Consider the following 20677-nt stretch of genomic DNA (forward strand, 5'->3'; position numbering starts at 1 on the left):
TGGCTTTCTGCTGTACAACAGAAAGGGCGGTGACCAGGCCCTGGTAGGACTTTGAGAGCTAATTAGATGCCAAGATCTCTGGGCTCACAGGTTACTTCTTAATTGTTTGTGGGTTTAACATAAAAGCTAACGATGGAGCAGGAGGCACCATCCCAGCATCCTCCTGGTTTCTAGACTGACCAGGGTGTCCTTTGCGACTCATTAGCATTGTCATCAGGGTGATTCAGTGGCAGCTCTCGCACACGTGTCCAACCCCTGTGTGACAGAGGCCTTGGGCTCAAGTGGGAAGGGAGGTGGCCAAGAAGCACATTCTCCAGAGGCTTGGGAAATTCACCATGGGTGCTCCTGGTGGCACCTGGGGGCAAGAGGAGAAGCAGCCCATCAGCCCTCCAGGAACGGTGGCAACATAGACCAGTGTGCTGGGAAATGGAAACCAGTTCTCATCCAAAGCACACATCTCACAGCAGTCTGGCTTTTCTGTCCCCTGTGTCCCAAGGGGAGCCAAGCTCGCCAGGCCCCAGCAGCCTCTGGATGGTGTGGAGAGTGTAGCATGCTGCGGAGGGAGGCGAGACCAGCAGCTGGGATGGTTGGTCCCTGGCCCATTTTGCACTGCCCTCCAGCTCTCGGGGAAGCCTAACTGGGAAAAGCTGAAGCAGAGCTGGCAGTGCGGGATACAGTGGGGAAGCCCCAGGAGGAAGCAGCCAGCCTTGTTAGCACTGACCTTGGCACCCAGCAGCTCCTGATGGATGGGGTTCGGCCTGGACAGGCCCCATGGGAGCCGCAGACGATCCATTACAGGCCCCCTGTTCCCCATACCGCAAGCAGCGGGCTGGGGATAAATCTCTGTCTGGGCAGCCAGAGAGCCAAAGGGGAACACAGCGCAGGATGAAAAATGTCTCTGTCTTGGCTCTAGCTACAAAGCCCATGAGAACGGCAAGGAGGGAGTACCCCAAAGAGGCAGGAACCCCAAGTGTAACCTTATCTCAGCCCACTGCTCAATCTGGACCCCATTCAGTCTGAGTCTTTAGAGACTGCAGCCCCAAGGACAAGAGACTCCTGGCCCTGGCTGGGCAGCTGAACCGATCCAGATGCTAGCCACAACCACCTCTGGAATCCCCTGTGGTCTTTCGTGAGAGACTAGACCTCCGTGCCTCAGTTTGCAGCACTAGAGAATCAGTGTCTTTGTTCCAGAGAAAGCTGAGCCCTCGGAAATGAGCTCAGGGTCGTGCAGAAAATTGTAACCAATTGTTCCCAGCACATTTGGCTGTTGGGGTCGCACAACTGCACCAGGCCACCCCCATCACTACAGCCACAGCTCAGATGAGGACAACGTTCTCCCCCTGTGTGTACAGTCACCATGGAGGGAGGCTTGGTTTAACCCTGGCACCACCACACACTGGCTCTGTGGCCTTGGTCAGCTTCCGCACTGCCAGAATAGGGAGGTTAGTTCCAATTCATTGACTTGTTAGTGGTTAGTGTGTAGGGGCTGCTCATTGCTGTGCCCAAAGGCCACCTAGGGAAGACAGCAGGAATACCAGCCAGAGGTGTGGCCCCAGACTCAGCGATCCTTGCAGGGGTCTCTGAAGCCCCTCCATTGTCTTTGTCATGGCCTCAGGGAGTTGAGGCCAGATGTATTGTCTCCTTTGGATCTCTTCCCAATCAACAGCAGAACTCCATTCTTGGCACTCCCTGTCCCTCACACCGTTCTGGCAGCTGCCTCTGGTTACTGTACCGTTGGGAGACCTTCTAAATGAATAGTGCCTTTGTCATCGTCTTCGTCTTCCTCCTCCTGCTCTCTCCCCACTCTCTTTTGGGGGGGGGCAAAGCGTGGGGTATAGTCTGGGCTGGCCTTGAACTCCTTATGTAACTGAAGAGGATCTTGAATTGCTCATCTTCCTGCCTCCACTTCCCAAGTGCTAGGGTTACAGCCGTGTATCACCACCATGCCTGTTTTTGTCCAGTGTTGGGGTGATCAAACCTAGGACTTTGCCATGTCAGACAAGCAAACTACCAATTGAGCCGCTGTCCCCCAGGTCTGCCTGGCGTTTTTTAACATGATGCTCCAGGTATGAACCGAACGGCAATGGGTCACCTTGTGTTTTTTGTTTTTGTTTTTATTTCTTGCTCTAATAATGCAGCCAAGGGACACCAAGCCGCTTGCCCATAAGCAGGGTCTGTGGAGTGACGCGGGAGTGCCTGGCCGTCTATCCCTTCTCGGAGTCTCAGGTGGACTCTCTACTTTCAGTCTCTGACTCGAAGCCTGAAACAGACCTGGATCACGTTCCAACAGAAACTTAGCCAGGACCTGTGTTGCGTGAGCCAGCCAAAGACTAAGGCCCTGATGTCACTTTTCTTTCTTTGCTGTGTTGGAGATGGAACCCCAAGTGTCTGTTCACCCAGTGGCAGTGGGTGATAAAACCAACGTTGTCTCAGTCTTCTGGGGCCTGAGCAACCGGAAGGGAAAATCTGCCTGCAGCCGAGGCGGAGTTACGGTGGTGTGAGGCAAGCTGGATCCTGCCTGGGAAGGACCCACAGTGGCATGCACCTCCCAGCTCCCAGCTGGGTCTTCCCAGATCTCCTGGCTCCCCCTTGTGGTCAGCCAGGCCCCTCAGCAGCCACAGAGTCCTGCTTATGACAGCTAAGCATCTCCTCCCTTCCCAGGACTTTGGGTGTCTGGCTTGGATTTGGGTATCGGCTCCAGCAGAAGCAAAATAAGGCAGTGTGATTGATGGGCCCACCGTAAATTTGATAAATAAATCAGCTTGGCAGAGAGATTCACAAGGCCTGTCAGGCGGGTGGCATTTATTTAACTGCCTATGAAACTTCTTCCATTCTTCAGGCTGGTGATGCCTGAGGACAGGGGAAGAGCACCTGCAGAAAGTCGAAGTCAGAGGCTGCAGCCCCTGCTTCTCATTTCCCCACCAGCCCAAAGCTTTCGGCTCCCTGATCTGTCTGTCCAGGTCAGACTAGTGGGGTGAGCCAAGACCTCTGGGGAAGGAGTGCATCACTACAGGCTCGATATTCGGATCTCAGTGTGGTCTTGCGACCCTGCATCCACTCAGGCAACGTTTACCGAAGGCCTCTTCAGCGAAGAGCCTCTAGTCGGAACTGGGGAGCGTGAGATAGGCAGAGGCTTCCTGAAATGTGCCCATGCAGTCAGGGAAGTGGGAGTCACAGAAGGAGAGGAGGAAGGGGAAGGAGGTGACCCATGTGGTAGTGTGGTGTGGTCCCCTAGCCCAGGACTGAGTTGGAAGCTGGGAAGTCTTTAAAATGTGGAACCTAACTGGATGCCAAATAAACCTCTCCCCTCCCAAGCTGGTTAGCAGGTAATGTGCCACACTCCAAGGGTTGAAGGGGGGACCTCACTGAGCTCTGTTATGTTTAGATAGAGTTCTAAGGACTTTCAAGAAATCCAACCTGCTGTCCTGACCCCAGGGACAATTCCAGTATCATCCTCAGCCATGTCACCTCTACCTGGTGTCTGTTAATGCTTCTGTCCCTGTCACCGCAGTCAGGCTACACCAATTCCCAGCCCCACTGCAGAGCAGCCCCAGGCAAGCTAGTCTGCTATTCTGACCTTCTGTCTCCTCTCTGAAAACACAGGAATATAAAGGTTCTGAAGGGACACACACACACACACACACACACACACACACACTGGGGCTATACTGTCACTGAGTGAGGATGGAGATAAGGGTTTGGAACATTGACAGTGACAGACAGGTGTGTGTATAGTTTATCCGGCCTGTGATCAGGGTACCCTTTGCTCGCTGAGGAGTGGACCCCCACTGGTGAGTATGGCAGAGCAGTAGGGGAGTCTCAGCTGCCGGACCTCACCAGCTCCGGCTCAGGTTGTTGTCAGACTCCATATCTCTGACTCACTGTTACTGAGAACACAGAACCAATTAGCAGCAGGGACAATTAAGATATGCGAGGGCATGGCCCCCCCCCCCATCCCCGCAAGCCCTTATTAAAATGCATCAATAATTAAGCATGCCTTTAATAGCTACATTTCTGGCCTGCAGACATGTCCCTGTACAGGCCTCGGGATACAGCATGCTCTGAGATCTGTGTTATGGCCTTCTGTACTGGTGATGAGGCCTGACAATCCCATCTGACTGGAATTCTGGCAAAGGACAGTGAAGCGGAGCTAGAGAATTCCCAGTGTCTCCTGGCTGTCTGACCGCAGAGATGAAGCCTTCCCAGCTGGGGCCAGACCCTACACAAACCCTACACCCCTCGCCTTCCTCTTTGAGATAAGGCCTGACCCTCCTTCTCAAGGCCATGGGGTGTACAGGCTGACCCTGCCGCAGAGGAAAATGGCAGTAGTTGGTTTTATGTATGCAAAAGCCCCTTGATGTCTAAATGGTCAGGACAGCACTGTTGCTTCAAAGGACTAGAAAGGACCACAGTGAGCTAAGAGATCAAGAATAGATGTGGTGGGACAGCTGTGGTGTCTGTACCCGGGGAGCGAGGGAGGCAGGAGGATCAGAAGTTCAGAGCCAGCCTTGGCTTCTTAGCAAGTTCTAGACCAGCCTGGGACACATGTGATAATAATAAAGCAACTATCAGTCTTCGCCATCAGGTCCAAGCTGTGATGCCAGAACAAGACACATAAGATAGACCTGAGAGACACCAGGGCAGCAAGGACAGCATACCTGGAGGGCATGGGTTCTGCCCAAAGCACAGTGAGACCCCACTGCCCAGGCTTCTGATTTGTCTAGAAGTGCAGAAGTCCAGTCCTCATGTGCAGTTCCGCCTTCTTTCTTTATAATGAAGCAACCCATTCAATCTTCTAAAACTGTGTGTGTGACATGTGTGACGTGTGTGACATGTGTGTGACGTGTGTGCGTGACTTGTGTGTGATGTGTGTGTGATATGCGTATGATGTCTGTGTGCTGTGTGTATGTGTGTTGTGTGTGATGTGAGTGTACATGTGTGTGTGATGTATGTGTGTGCTGCGCGTGCTGTGCGTGTGATATGTGTGCTGTGTGTGCACACTGAAATGCCATGGCACGGATGTAGCATTCAGGAGACACCCTGAGGTGTTGGTTGTTGCCTTCCACCTTGTTTGAGATGGATTCTCTCGTTTGCCACAACTTGCACCGGGCTAGCATGCCTTGGAGCACGTCGGTATCCACACATCCGTGTGGGGGTGCCGCAGGTATAATGCTAGTCCGTCTTACGTGGTTCTAGGTACAAATCCAGCTCTTCACTTTTGCCTGGCAATTCCTGCGCCATCTCTTCAGCCCTCTCTCCTCATTACATGAGATAAGGGAACCCTTCTGCCCCGTCCCCTGCCCCATGGGTCGTAAGGCCCTGGCTTCCAGATGCCTGCTCAGAGCTTTGCTTTCGGGGGCGGGGACTCCAAAACTGGTGGTTGCAAGGCACTTCTCCTACTTAGGAATAGGAATCTTACCACCAAGAAAGAAACTGAGGGGTGTCTGGCAAAGAGGGGTACACCTGTGGGAAACATGAAGGGTGGGGCTGGCATTCAGCCTTTGCACTCTCCAGGATTTCTTGCGGTTGCCAAGGCTTGGCACCCTGTTTCCCGCTTGGCTTGTGTGGATCCGGTCTGTCTGAGACGCCATCTCCATCTCAGAGGAAGGCAGGTGCTGCTCATTTAATTCATTATTTATTTATTGGACCAAATCACTCCAGCAATTCTTGCGCCGTTGAGTGTAATCCAATTTGGTTTTCAACATTGCTTTTAAAGTAAAGAAATAAATACAGCGGAGGCTTGTTAAAGGTGATCACCAGGGAGTGGGCCTTGAACCCATAACTTTAAAGTAATAGCCCCATTACGGGGTGGGGCGATGGGTTTTTAACAGTTCCAGGCATTTAAGTCAGAAGGGTGAGGGGCTCAGCACACAGCCTACACGGCTCCAAGCCCTTCCCAAGGCCATTTAACCTCCATTTACAAAGAAATAAAGCGAAATTGATGCTGATCAGGCCGGCTGGGGGATATTTCTGATCCATAAAAGCTCTCTGTCTGCAGTCTGTGGAGTGGCCCTGTCACATGGGAAAGGCCTCCCTGATAAAGATGGAGCTTTATGGCCGGGTACTCACGGCTAACAGCAACCTAATGCTACATTTTCATTTCTCTGCAATTAATGTTAATGTCGACGGCGAAATTGTCATTAAATACCATTTTAAAATCCATTCAATTTGCATATGCAAAGCTCATTTGCCATCGCCGGAGATGCAGCCGGCACTTCATCACGTCCTTGCCCTGGAATTGCGGCCACTCCGTTTTATAGCAATTTAAGACTTTTATATTGGGAGCTGATGATAATGCATGATGTTCTTGAGCCCAGCTGACTTGAAGGATGGAAAGCCAAAGCCCCCAGGGACCAGAAGTTCTGGGTGTCTGTGCCTTATCTACATTAGAAAGAGGGGGTACCCTAGGGAGGAGCCTCAGACAAGGAGCCTGCCACCCGACTATAGGCCTGGTTCCACCAGCAGCAATGCTGTGTGACCTTGGGGTGCTCTCCTCACCTCTCTGAACTCTCTACTTCTTCTGTTTTCAATAAAAGCTCCCAGTCAAATGATTGCTAATGTATGTTCTAATTTTAAATGTTTCAAAATAGAAGCCTACTTAAGAATCTGGGCCAAGCTCTTACTTGCATGAATTTGGGGAGGGGTCAGTTAACCCCTCCTGGCCTCATGTGGGTAGATAGGACCCTTACTAGTCTCAAATGGATGTCTAATGAAGGCTTATAGAAAACTGGGGAGAGAAAATGAGGTTAGTGGTATGACTCCCTATTACACAGGAGGAAGAAACAATTCCCAAGTGAAAAAGACTGTCAAAACCCAGGACACAGCCACCACATACTAGAAGCCCATATATAAAACAAGAGAAAGTAGGAAGAAGTTCAGAGAGGTAAAGAGAGCTCACTGGGCTGAGCTGAACCACACTGTCAGGCTCCTTGTCCAGTGTTCCTTTGGGAACAGAGACAGAACTGGTACCCGAGGCTGACTCTAGATTTAAGACTCCTCCCCTGATTGTCTCGAGGACTCCAGGATGGGCTAGCGTGCTGACTCTACAGTCCGCAGGGACCAGGTGAGGAGGGCACCTTTGTGAGGCTGGGTTGCTGCGCTCCAGAACCCAGGGGACCAGTCCAACTTTCCCACGGGTCTCAGCACTACCCCAGCCCAGGTCTTCAGGGCAGTATGCACAGGAATGCACTTCTAGGGGAAGGCGGGTGCCCCAGTGAAAAGGGGCTACTGGACCGGACTCTGAAGAATGCGAACGCTTTTCCTGGCAAGATGGCATGAACTGGAGTTCCCAGAAAAGCTGCACCGGAACCCAACATTCCATAAGGCTGACTGACTGACCTTAGAGACTGCAGAGCTGCAATGTTGCAGGCCCGGAGCAGGGCTATCTTGGGCGATCTGCAGCCCCCTTTAGCCCTTCATTGCCCACCAGTGTCAGGGCTAACATCATTTTGAAAGGCACACACAGAACCCCTCTTCCAACAACCCAAAGACTAAGAAAGTCATCAGATGGCGTCTGAGGCCTAGCAGAGGAGCTGGAGGTCTTTGGGGGGTGGTTTCAGTTTGGGAAGATGAACAATTGGTGGGGCGGTGGCCGACAGGGACAGGAATGTGCCCATGATAGGTCTGGTATGGCGTGATTTTACCACCATAAACACGTGAGGGAACAACGAGATTCTTGCCAACCATCAGCAACTGACAAACACGACAGGACTGGAGTGCATAGTCAGCTGCTGGGGGCAGAGGAATCGGGTTCCCTTCCTGGAGTCGGGGTGAGATGGGCTGACGTAGGAAATAAACTATGGAGACTGATGGAGGCCAGCGTGAGCCCACAGAACGAGGGAGGGCCAGCCCTAGAATCGGTGAGCAGCCAGCAGGGCTGGGGCCGTGGGAAGTGTGCGTTCTCTTGGTCTCAAGTGAATGACCTTTGCTGTAGAGACCATGGCACAGACAACAGCAGTGACCCATGTGGTCTGTGTGATCACAGAACCAGAGAACTCACTTCTCAGGGTAACCCATGCGTCTGGATACAGGCTAGATTTTCTACATTGGTCTGATGGTTTGTGACAGGATATTTTTTTATCTCACAAGCCAAACACTGATAATACAGTTTACCACAGAATAGTCAAACCACAAAGACTTATTTTGATTTTATGTGTGTGTTGCCTGCATGCATATATGTACACCATGTGTGTGCAGTACATGTATGTATGCCATGTGTGTGCAGTGCATGTATGTACACCATGTGTGTGCAGTGCATGTATGTACACCATGTGTGCAGTGCATGTATGTACACCATGTGTGTGCAGTGCATGTATGTACACCATGTGTGTGCAGTGCCCACAGAGACCAGAAAGGATGTCCAGTCCCCTGGAACTGGAGTTACACATGGTTGTAAGCCCCATGTAGTTACTGGGAACCGAACCCAGGTCTTCTGCAAAAGCAATGAGTGCTCTTAACCACTACTAAGCCATCTTTCCAGCCCCTAATCTCCTCGCTCTTGGGTTACATTTTGAACTGCAGCATCTTAACTACCGACACAGCTCACGTGCCCAGAGGACTCGCTGTATTCAGCTCCTATAATAAAGTCTTCAATGAAGCTAAAGCTTGAAACCTCTTAGCAAGGATACAGCAGGCCCTGCTATGATCCCATTGTACAGGTATGGAAACTGAGGCAAGGTTCCTGGCTGGTTACTGTCCAGACTCAAGTCCTCATGCTTCTGTGGCAGGCACTTAACAGTCTGAGCCCTCTTTCCAGCCTGTTGGTAGATTTATTTTTAAAGACAGGGTCTTATGTAGTCCAGGCTGGCCTCAAACTTGTTGTCAACATAGACAAAAAAGACTGAATTTCTATCCTGCTGCTACAAAGTATTGTGATTGCAGGCACGTTCTCCCACCTGACCAACAACCTTGAATGAGAAAAATGAGAAAATCTCCAGCCAGCGTGTGACTGTTCCTGCTTCCCACTACAGCTTGCCTTCTAACACTCCAGGGTTCTGCTTCTGGCCCCCAGTCCCCTGGTGGTCTTGTCACCCTCCTAAGCCACAGGGAAGATAGGAGCTGGGCTCCCTGACCTTACCGTGAACGGATCCCAAAGGTCACGTTGGGAGGGACAGAGGGTGGCTCTTTCTGTCGCCGCTCCTCCTGGTCACTGATACGGATGTCATTGAGTTCCCGATAGAGCATGTTTTCCCGGGCAGTCACCAGGCCAGCTTTGACAGCCCCACGGTTCATGGCAATATAGTTCCGGGTCAGCTCGTGGGGGCAGGTGGGTTGCTGCTTAAACACGTTCCAGTGCCCGATAGCTGCAGGCAAGGAGACAGCAGAAGGGTGGGTGTCAGTAGGAGGAGAGGATATGGGGCTCCCATTGCCTCCATCACCGGGGACAGTGCTGCCTGGCCCTGGCCAGCAAGCCACCTGAAGGGACAGGTCTCCCAGAGATCCCAAAGTGGGCATGTGATGCTCAGCTTTGTCAACTTAGTTTCAAGGAGAGTTTGTCTACATGGGTTGGTTAGCCTGTAGGGGGTTGTCTTAGCTAAGTTGACTGGCGTGGGAAGACTCAGTCCACTGTGGGCGGCACCATTCTCTAGACAGAGGGTCCTGGACTGTGTAAGGGTGGAGAAGTCAAGCTGAGCACAGGCAAGCCTGTGAGCAGATGTACATTTATTCTCTCTGCTCTTGACTGAGGATGGAAGATGTCCACCTGCTTTATGCTTCTGTCACTGACTCCCCTGCAGTGATAGGATCCCCTGCAGCAACCTGGGACTGTTAGCCAAATAAGCCCCCTCTCCCCTAAACTGTTTGTTGTCAGTTTATTTTTTGTTTGTTTTTTTGTTGAAATAAGAGCGGCGGGGCTGCGTCCCCAACACCCAGGCCGCTTGGCTAGCTTATGCCCGAAATAACAACACACAAACTGTATTCATTTAAGAACTGCTTGGCCCATGAACTCTAGCCCTTACAGGCTAATTCTCACACCTGGACTAGCCCATTTCTAATGATGTGTGTAAGCACCCCAAGGTGCGCTTACCGGGAAGATTCTAGCCTCCGTCCATCCTGGTGTCTCTGCTCCAGAGAGCAGAGCTGTTGGGTCTCTCCGGAAGCAGAGCAGAGTCTGACCTCACTTCCGCTTCCGCCCAGCATCCTATTCTGTTTATTCTCCACCCACCTATGTTCTAAGCTATGAGGCCAAGCAGTTGGTTTATTATAATTAACCAATTACCTTCCTCCATCAGTTTTTTCCCAAGACAGGGTTTCTCTGTGTAGTTTTGACTGTCCTGGAACTCGCTCTGTAGACCAGGTTGGCCTCGAACTCACAGAGATCCGCCTGCCTCTGCCTCTGCCTCTGCCTCTGGAGTGCTGGGATTAAGGCGGGTGCCACCACCACCCAGCTTTGTTGTCAGAGTGTTTGATCACAGCAAACCCAACCTGCTGGCTCTGACTTCCACTAAGGCCTCAGGGGTTGGCCCTAAGACTGCTCGGTGCTTTCTTCATGGTGAAGAGTGAGGACAGCCACTCCGGGGGTGTCTTTGATGGTCTCCTACCGCTCACTCCCGCCCCCTCATAACTCTCCTCTTTGGCTGTGATCTTACCACAGGACAGATATCAGCTCTTTCCATCTGTCCGGCCAAGCGGCTTTATCTGACTTGGCTTGTGGGAAGGAGGTGTGAGTCCCTCGTCCACCCCTCAAATCTCTGTGCTCCCAAGAACACACACTCACCTTCAGGGACCCCGCCATCCAGCCCTCGGATGTAGAGTCCGTAATTGAAGTTGATACCAGGCAAGCTGCAGCTTCTTTCCCGGGGCTTGCCAAGCTCTGCCTGTTGGGGGAAGAGGGCTGAGGTAAGGGGCAGACTCTTAGACTTAGCAGGAGTGAGTGAGTACCTTCTCCCCGCCAGCAGCAGAGGGGCCATAGGTCTCTTCCTCTGAGGAGCAAGCAAGCTGCACGTGAGGTGCCAAAGCACCAACACGCCATGGACAAGCAGAGCAGCCAGCTGCGGCTGGGAGTCCAGACCCACTACCCTGGAACTGGAAAAAGAGTTCAAGAAAACTGAAGGAGGTGTCTGGACAGAGGGTCAGTTTCTGTACCTAACACTGCGTACCTGCCGGGGACAGCTCCAGTCATGCACAGGTGGACAGCCCCAACTGCCTACAGGTGGCTGGAGGGAGCCACCTCCTCTTTGAGTTCTCACCTGGTGGGTGGGGGCCGTGGGAACTCAATGTCACCTGACTGGTGACATTCCTTCTGGGTCTACACAAAGCTCTTCCTTGACTCCTGGATGTTATCAACCACAGGGACCCCCCAACTTTATAGACAAATCACCTACAACTCCGAAGGAATGGGGACTCTGTCCAGGACAGGCAGATTTAGCCTTTATGAGGAATGGGGACCCTCACATACGAGTGAGCAATAAACTCATGACAGGGAAAGCTAGGCAGTTTCTTCTATGATCTTGCAAGATTTGGAGCCACCCGAGACAGTGGTGAGCATCCCTTGAGCAAAGAGAACAGTCATAGAACCCCAAGGGCTGCTCCTCTTCCTCCTCCTCATTGGCTGAGTTTGGGGTGGGGTGGGGCACTACAGATCTGCCACTTACCTTCCTCTATTTCTTTCTATCTCTTTTTAAACATTTATTTATGGGAGTGATCATGGCAGACAGAAGTGTCTTAGTTAGGGATGCCATTTCTTTTTTTTTTATTGATATTTATTGAGCTCTACGTTTTTTCTGCTCCCCTCCCTGCCTCTCCCCTTCCCCCTTCAGCCCTCTCCCAAGATCCCCATGTTCCCAATTTACTCAGGAGATCTTGTCTTTTTCTACTTCCCATGTAGATTAGATCTATGTAAGTCTCTGTTAGTGTCTTCATTGTTGTCTAGGTTCTCTGGGATTGTGATTTGTAGGCTGGTTTTCTTTGCTTTATGTTTAAAAACCACTCATGAGTGAGTACACGTGATAAATGTCTTTCTGGGTCTGGGTTACCTCACTCAAAATGATGCTTTCTAGCTCCATCCATTTGCCTGCAAAATTCAAGATGTCATTATTTTTTTTCTGCTGTGTAGCACTCCATTGTGTAAATGTACCACATTTTCCTTAAGGGATGCTATTTCTATTATGAAACACTGTGACCAAAAGCGAGTTGGGGAGGAAAGGGCTTAAGTTTTCACAACATAGGACACCATTGAAGGAAGTCAGGACAGGAACTCAGATAGGGCAGGAACCCGGAAGCAGGAGCTGACGCAGAGGCCGTGGATGAGTGTTGCTTACTGGCTTGGTCCCCACAACTTGCTCAGCCAGCTTTCTCACAGAACCAGCAGCCCAGGGGTGACTCCACCCACAATGAGCTGGGCCTTTTCCCACCAATCACTAATTAAGAAAATGCAATAAGGGCTTGTCTACAGCCCCGTCTTATGGAGGCGAGGCGTTTTCTCAGCTGAGGTTCCCTCCTCTCAGATGACTCCAGCTTGTGTCAAGTGACATAAAACTGGGCAGCACAGAAGACAGCCTGTGGGACTCACTTCTTTCCTGTCACGTGAGTTCTGAGAACAGAACTCGGATCGTCAGGACAGGCAGCAAGCACTTCCACCTGCGGAACCCTCTTGTCCCATATTTGTCTCTTCTCAACCGAGACCGTGCCTGGATTAGCTCAGATTTTATTTATTTGTTTGTTTGTTTATTTATTTATTTATATGTATACAATATTCTGTCTGTATATGTATGCCTGAAGGCCAGAAGAGGGCACCAGACCCCATTACAGATGGCTGTGAGCCACCATGTGGTTGCTGGGAATTGAACTCAGGACCTTTGGAAGAGCAGGCAAAGCTCTTAACCTCTGAGCCATCTCTCCAGCCTAGCTCAGATTTTAACACCCTGATTATTTTAAAGCTTTTCAGGCGTGTGAACTTTGTCACATCTGTGGATTTTTAAGTAAACTTGGCTGCTAATAATATTTGACTTGCTGGGTGGTGGTGGCACACACCTTTAATCCTAGCACTCAGGAGGCAGAGGCAGGCGGATCTCTGTGAGTTCAGGGCCAGCCTGACCTACAGAGCAAGTTCCAGGACAGCAAGGACTGTCACACAGAGAAACCCTATCTTGAAATACAATACTAATTTTGACTCTAAACTTCTGGTGCGTGGGGATAGATGGATTATGGGCGCCTGCAGGGACTCAGTGTTTCTGTCTTTCTCTAGGTGAGCAGTCCTGTCTTGACAATGGACCATTCTCTGCTGTTTTCTACACTTACAACTGGCTTCTTCTTAATCTCCATGCTTGTCTAGAATGGAAGTCCTCTGAGACTGGAGGCCCTGCCCTGCGGGGCACACACAGCATCTCCCAAGCCTTCCTCTTCACACACGGACACGCTCCTGCCATTCCTCCTATGCCTGCTCTCATTCATTGCCCACAACCGTCTAGAGCAGCGGTTCTCAACCTGTGGGTCTCTACCCCTTTGGGGAGTCAAACAGCCCTTTCTCAGGGGTTGGCCTCAAGCTACCAAGCCAAGGACACTCCTGATTTCTGGTCCTCCTGCCTTTACCTCCCACTTCACAGTAACACACACTGGGTGGCATAAATATCATTGGTTCTTTCCAGCTGTCCCGGGGAAGCCCAGATTGAGACAGCAGCCCAGCAGGGCTGGGGAGGGCCTGCCTCCCTGGTTAACACATGCTGTCCTTCACTTAAAGCCCCACGGGTTGGAGAATACAGACCTGAAACTCTGCTCTGCTCCCTAGAAGGGCACAAACCCCACTGTGAGGGGCCCTGCTCTCAAGACCTCAAGGCTCTGTCTGCCAGCCCCCCTGGAGGTTAGGATTGTCACAAGTGAGTCTGGGAGGACAAGCAGCCTCCCGGGGGATCTCTGTTCTTCCCCTAAGCCGCTGGCCATTCCTCACCCTCTTCCTTCACAGGTCAAATCTCAGCCTCCAATCTCCCTCAAGGGCCAGAGGCTCTGGGTTCTAGGCAGGTACTCTGCTGTGTGATTTGGTTTGAAATTCCGTCCACATAGCTCACTCTGGGCTACAGATGAAGCTCTGGCCCCTCGTTTGTTTATGAAAACTGGTGTCGCCAATGACTGCTGGGAAGTTAATTAAAACATGGCGGCTCTGCGAGGCCCTGCCTCCCTCAGGGCAGGTGCAGGTGGGCCAGCTTCCAGATGGAAGAGGAATGAAGGACAGACTCAGGAGCTGAGTGCCATCTTCAGCAGAGGGCAGGTGCCTCAGTCTCCGTACGCTGCAGACCTGTTGCCTAGGGTTCAGGAAAGAGAGGGGAGACACCGGCCACCAGAAATCACCTTTGGGGCCGAGCTTGCTAGTATTTATTCCACAGATCTTTAGCTTGTTCCTTTTTGGCACCAAACCCTGTGCTTTGAGTTCTGAGGTGAAAGCAGTCACACAGCCTTGCTCTTAAGAAGCGAACTGACGTAGAGAAAGGACAAATTCAATGACAGACAAAAACATCAGCTGTGCGACGAGGAAAGCTCAGACACGTCACCTTAAAACCTCCAAGGCTACAAAATGAGACAAGTCATTTTGTGACGCATGGTCTAACAAAACTTGTATCCGTCCTATATAAAGAGCAGCCACAAATCAATACAAAGGAAAACATGTCTATAGAAAAATGAACAAAAGACTTGAATAGACACTTCATTAAGAAGATGTCTGAGTAGCCAAAGCCCACACATCAAGGTATTCAACCTCAGCAATGCACAAAATACAAGTTCAATGGCACTGTCAAGGTCTGAAGCAATCAGAACACTCCTGATCTGTGGGATGGTGAACTGGCACAGCCATGGGAAAGGTGGTATTAGCTATTAGAGCCAAGCATCTGTTTAGCCTATAACCCAACTGTTATGTCGTACATACCCACAGTGGCTCATTCTCACTGTCAACCTGACTGGATTTATGGTTCCCTAGGAAGCATGCTTCTAGCCATAAGTGGCACCATCCTCTAGGCTGCAGTCCCAAACTGAATGAAAAGGAGGAAGCTGGTTGGACTTCTGACAACAGATGCCATGTGACTAGTCACCGCACGCGCCTGTCACCGTGCCTTTCCCTACCATGACGGACTGTGCCCTCAAGCCAGGAGCCAGGATAAACCTTCTTCTTCTAAGTTGTTTTTTGCTTTTGTTTTTTAGGGCATTTGATTAGAGCAACAGGAAAAACAGCAAACAACACTGGGAAAGTGTGTGAGAGTCCACACCCCGAAACATCTGTAAATGATGCTAACAGTTCCCCTCAGGACAGCACCAAAAACCCCACCCCACCCAGGGCGGCTATCACAAGAGGGCAGAAGGTTCGTCCGTCCTTCCTTCCTTCCTTCCTTCCTTCCTTCCTTCCTTCCTTCCTTCCTTCCTTCCATACCTGTGTCAGCGTGTATCTCTGTGTGTGTTGTGTATGTGGATTTTCTTTTGTTTTGTTTTGTTTTGTTTTTGAGACAGGGTTTCTCTGTGTAACAGTCCTAGCTGTCCTGGAACTAGCTCTTGTAGACCAGGACTGGCCTCGAACTCACAGAGATCCACCTGACTCTGCCTCCCAAGTGCTGGAATTAAAGGCATGTGCTACTACTGCCCAGTGTGTTTGTTTGTTTGTTTTGAGACAGAGTTTCTCTGTGTAGCCCTGGCTGTCCTGGAACTCACTCTGTAGACCAGGCTGGTCTCCAACTCACAGAGATGCTGCTGCCTCTCCCTCCCAGACATTACCAGACAGCACCTGATACTGGGAGAAGCCCAGGCTAAGGCTATTGTCCAATACGTGGACTACTCGGGAGAAATGCGGAAAGGCCACTTCAGAAAACAGCACTTGGGCCAGCTGGACACAGGATGCTAAGTCTTACTGAGCCTGATAAGTGCTCAGGAAAAGAGAGACACGTGTTTCAACTGGCATTATATGGAGAATCCAGCAGGCGTCCAGGGAGGGCAGGGGAGTCCAGGGCAATACAGCGGCTTCCTGGAAGCAGAGCTGCTCTGAGGCTCCCGAGGGGTTGAGGAGAGAAGCAGCTGACAGAGGGGACCCTGGGTCCCTCCCTGGGCTGTGTGGCGCCAGCCGAGTGTGGCATGTGTGCGCTCAGGGGAGCTCCTGACCCTGAATCCTAGCCTAGGACGAACAGGTGGTGACAGGTGTCTAAGACCAGCTGTCACTCGGCTGCAAGGAGACTTGAGGCCTGTCGGTCACCTGCTCTTCCATGGCAACCTCACTCTGACATCTGTGGAGCTGATGCCACTCAGTCACAAGTCTCAGCTTTGATGGCTCACATGGGTCCCCAAACAGTCTGCCTCTCATATTAGGAAAAGACAAGAGCGGTCCACTCGCAAAAGAGGTCTCTGGGCCCGCAGTCAGGCTGGGCTGTGAATAGGTCCTGGGGGCAGGCAGCATGGCAGGTTGTCGGGCCTCACGAATGCTGGGGACAACCTCCCCAAGCAAAGAAGTCATGTGCTGTCTTTTGCGAAGAGAAACAAGGAAAAGAATAAACATGTATGAGCTCCTGTGTGCAAGGCACGCATGGTGCTTGTGACTTCCTTCTGTGATACTATGCTTCCCCCTGAACTCAGAGAATGCCTTATGCGGGGTTGCTCTTCCCATCTTACAGATGGGCAAACTGAACCTTCACGACGTCTGTACGAGGGGCTGGAGGCATGGCTCAGTGTTTAGAGTGCTTGCTGCTCTTGCGGAGGATGGGAGTTCAGTTCCCAGCATCCACATCAGGCAGCTCACAACTGCCTGAAACCCTAGGAGGATGCACCATCTTCCTCTGACCTCTTAGGTGCATACATGTAGCATACACGCATACACAGACACGCACAACACATGAATAAAAATAAAATATTTTTAAAAGGGGGGGTTCTATATGAGATCCATTCCAGTAGCAAACTTAAACAGGATTAAAATCGCCTCCCTTGGGGGTCAGCCCTCAGTCTTGGCCCACACAGCCCCTCACCCCTGAAAGGGAGGCTTTCATTCCCATTGGACAGACGGGAGACAGAGGGTCAGGAAGATAGAAAACTAATAAAGTCCTACTAATAACTAATAGATAACTAATAACTAAGCCCTATCAGTCTTCGAGTGCTGCCTTCCTTGTTCTTACGTCTGATTCTTAAGACGGCTCACCCAAGGCCTCCAGGTCTGCAAGAGGAGTGTCTTAGTTTTGAACGGCAGTGAACTGTGAACTATTGGAAGCAACTTAAGCATGGCTCCCTAACCTGAATCCCTCATCCCAGGGGTGTTCCAATGCAGAGAGGAGAAGCCCAGATTCAGGCTGGCCACCCCACCCTCCCCAGCCGCCTTCAAAGCACTCTTTCCCGGAGTTTCCTCTGTCACTGAGTGGCTTGGCTGGAATACAGCTCTGGGTGACAGCTGTCCCCATCAGCAGACAGCTTCATTAAACCTTATTAACATGTCATCCCTCTCCGCCTTAGTCCCATCCTCTCTGCTCTAATTAAAACCCTCTCTTTCCTCGTCCCAGGGGTCCTGGGATTCTCCCAGTTCCTTCTACAACAGCGGAGGATTGGAGCTCTGAAACCCCCACCCCGCCCCCGCAAGGGTGGGTCAGCAGCCCTGGAACTGCCTAAGGCTGGCGGCCCTGTGAGAACCGCAGGCACCTCCCCCAGGCAGATATGGCTGATGTTTCCCACGGGCAACTGCATCGCTCTGAAGTTCCCTGGGACGGAAGAAGTGGCTGAGCCTTGAAGCCCAAGCACGCCTGCCTTCCCTCTCACATCCTCCTGTATGCTCAGTGAGTATTCATTTCCAGTCAAGTGGAAACGGGTGCCGTTGGCCAGTGTTGGCTCGTGGGTGGTCCAAACTGAACTTGCTCCAGACAGATGGGGAGATGCATGCATTTTCCAAAATGTGGGGTTTGTGACAGAGAGCTAGATGCCCGAGTTCCAGACCCAACTTAAATGTCCCTCCCAAGAGAGCAAGCCCCCCAAGCCATCGGCCCCTCCTACTTCCTGGTCACCACATACAGTATAACCTGTTAGCTCCCTAGGCGGCATCTAAACAAAATAGATGCTCGGTCTGTAATTGTAAAGCCTCCCACTCACCCCCCTGCATCCTATTAGAACTGAGAGAGGTGGAAGCCCAGTTATTGCCCGGCAGTTATTAAATAAATATCTGCATACCAGCCCGCTTCTGCATGCATATGCACATGCATACCCCATGCCTGTGCTCACGGTAGTTCATTACTGTAAACCAACTTAAGATCTTCCAATGGAAGGCACAATATAAATGCAAATCGTGATTGCTATTAGCATAGGCATATTTATTGATTTCCATAATGAGAGCCTCAGATAAACAATCACGGGAAGTGAGACACGCTGTGCATCAAAGGACCCAGGCAGCCTGGACTCGGAGCCGTGTGCATTGTCTGAACGCTGTATAATGATATCAAGAGCCACACACCAGAAGAACACATCCACGTGTGATCAAAGGTGTGTAAAATAGCATCAAACAAACCGAAAAAAGACTCAGCGGGACTCAAAGGTTTACATATATCACTACCATCCGGACATGTTATTTGTTATATTTTTAATGTTCTTTTCTTTTAGTACAGGGAGGAACAGAGAAGCACAAACGCTGTGTGAGGGTAGGTGGTTAGAGATGTCACTTCTATCATTAAAAAAGGAAGAAGAAAAGAGGACTGGAGAGATGGCTCAGCGGTTAAGAGCCCTGGCTGCTCTCCCAGAGGACCAGGGTTCAATTCCCAGCACCCACATGGCAGCTCACATCTGCCTGTAACGCCAGTTCCAGGAAATCTGACACCTTCATACTAAATGCACATGAAATAAACTTAAATAAATATTTTAAAAGAAAATAAAATAAAAGACAACTCAGTTCGAAGACTGCTTGCCTAACAGCCCTGGGCTCCAGCCACAGAACAGAAGGGGTGGAAGAAGGTGGGGGCAGGGCTTTAAGTCCAATTCGGTCTACGGGAGATGCTCTCAAAATAACAATTTTAAAAGACAAAAATCAGGGTTGCTTTATACACATATTATTATTCTATATAATATATTTTTAATATATTTATATTTGAGACCAGGTGAGACTCTTGTTTCGTCACCACACTGCAGCCCAGTGATGGGAGGACCAAGGTGACCGGAGTGGGCTCCATGTCCCTGGAGTCGCCTATCCCCTCCCACTGTATCTTCACCCACCAAGCCTCCTCAGCAGAGAGGCTCCTGGGCCATCAGTCATGCTCATTCAGCTGTGTTTGCCTTCCCACATGAATAGCTGCTAAGGTCTCCACAGTGCCTCTCCAGCCCCTGTCAGGGACAGCAGGCACACTACCGCTAGAGACCCCTAGGGCCAGCTCGGCCACCCCTTTCCAGCCCTTGCCTGTTTCTCACGGCTCTGAGCTACCTGGACCCCATCCCACACAGCCTGCCTACCTGGCTGCCTGGCTGTTCCCCAGGGCAGCCAGACTCCCTCTGTGAACACCAGCTCAGGTCTTGCATCTGATGTATGGCCCTCACCCCATGAGGTGGTCACAGTGACAGCCTTGGTGCTCCCTCCCCTCCCCCTTGACAGCTTGAAATCAGGTCTTTCATTTGCATTTACATGATCTCGCTGTGCAGCTTATGAGATTCAGAGATTTATTTGCTACTTAGCTTGATGCTTGATTACACTCAGAGAAGACGGCGGCTGGGAGTGTATAGATGCATCTGCCCAAAGCCACAGCCTCCGGGGGCCAGTAACTCAGCAGCAGGTTTAGGTGGATAAGGGGGGGCACAGCATTTGTGGGGGGAAAATGCTAACAGGAGACAGTGGAAGGAACTATCACCATAGTTTTAGGGCTTTTTCTTTAAGTAATGAAAATGGCTAGATGTCACTTGAGATTATGAAGAAACCCAGTCGCTCCTATGAGGCCTTTCATTGTCTTGGGGAATGAACTTCCAGAAACTTCTCTCCCAGGAAGAATAGGAATCTCTAGAAAGAGGCACATGTGGAAATAAGGAGGTAGTGAGCAGGTCTCCTGTTCATATCAGCTCTTAGGGATGTCTGAGGCCAGCAGCCCTTCAGCCATACCGATATGGCCATGACCTGGTCATGGCACAGACCCGGGGAGACGCACTCCACCTATAGAGACAGAGAGTAACAACAATGCAATACTAGGCAACAGGCTGTTATCAGAAGAAACAGAGGAATAAAGTAGCCCCCCCCCCACACACACACATGCACACACGCATGCACGCTGGTGCATTTGTGGGTTATGAGCAGGTCGGGTGAATTCTAGTCCCCAGCAGGCACACTCTTGCTGTCCGCAGCTGGGCGTACTCAAGGCAGGAAAACTCATTTTCCTGGCAGTCTGTGCCTGGCGCGGTGAGGATGGAGTTCTCGGCTGCCAGCCCGTCCCCTGTCACATCATCCAGATCTAAGAGGAAATCATCTGGCAAGTTCCTGGGACACGACAGTTTAGTGATTGAGAAAGAACCGAGGCCAAGCCACCCGAGGTGCAGCTCTGGCTGCCTGCCTCCCTGTGACCTTGACCAAGTTAACCTCCGAGCAGCCAGCTTCCTCACCCATGGACTGGGCTTGGTGGTTGGTTGTGGTTTCCAAGCCCATCCAGTTCGTAGCAGAGGGCTTGGTGGGTCCTGAATAAAAAGCCTGGTGGCACACGCCTTTAATCCCAGCACTCAGGAGGCAGAGGCAGGCCGATCTTGAAGAAGAAGAAGAAGAAGAAGAAGAAGAAGAAGA

The 20677-nt window shown here is 51.1% G+C and overlaps 1 protein-coding gene across 1 annotated transcript in view; it reads right to left on the reverse strand.

Moving 5' to 3' along the window:
- Window positions 1–20677, reverse strand: part of Cfap77 (cilia and flagella associated protein 77) — a 126108-nt gene that overhangs the window by 46155 nt on the left and 59276 nt on the right. Inside the window, exons 2-3 of the mRNA XM_050155065.1 lie at window positions 10715–10814; window positions 9077–9302 (exon numbers count right to left, since the gene is read on the reverse strand). Coding sequence (XP_050011022.1) covers window positions 9077–9302; window positions 10715–10814 — 326 coding nt within the window. The remainder of the gene's footprint in view (window positions 1–9076; window positions 9303–10714; window positions 10815–20677) is intronic.

This window comes from Alexandromys fortis, unplaced genomic scaffold, assembly GCF_014885135.2.
Source record: "Alexandromys fortis isolate MF-2015 unplaced genomic scaffold, M_Fortis_MF-2015_v1.1 scaffold_72, whole genome shotgun sequence".
Classification (NCBI taxonomy): domain Eukaryota; kingdom Metazoa; phylum Chordata; class Mammalia; order Rodentia; family Cricetidae; genus Alexandromys; species Alexandromys fortis.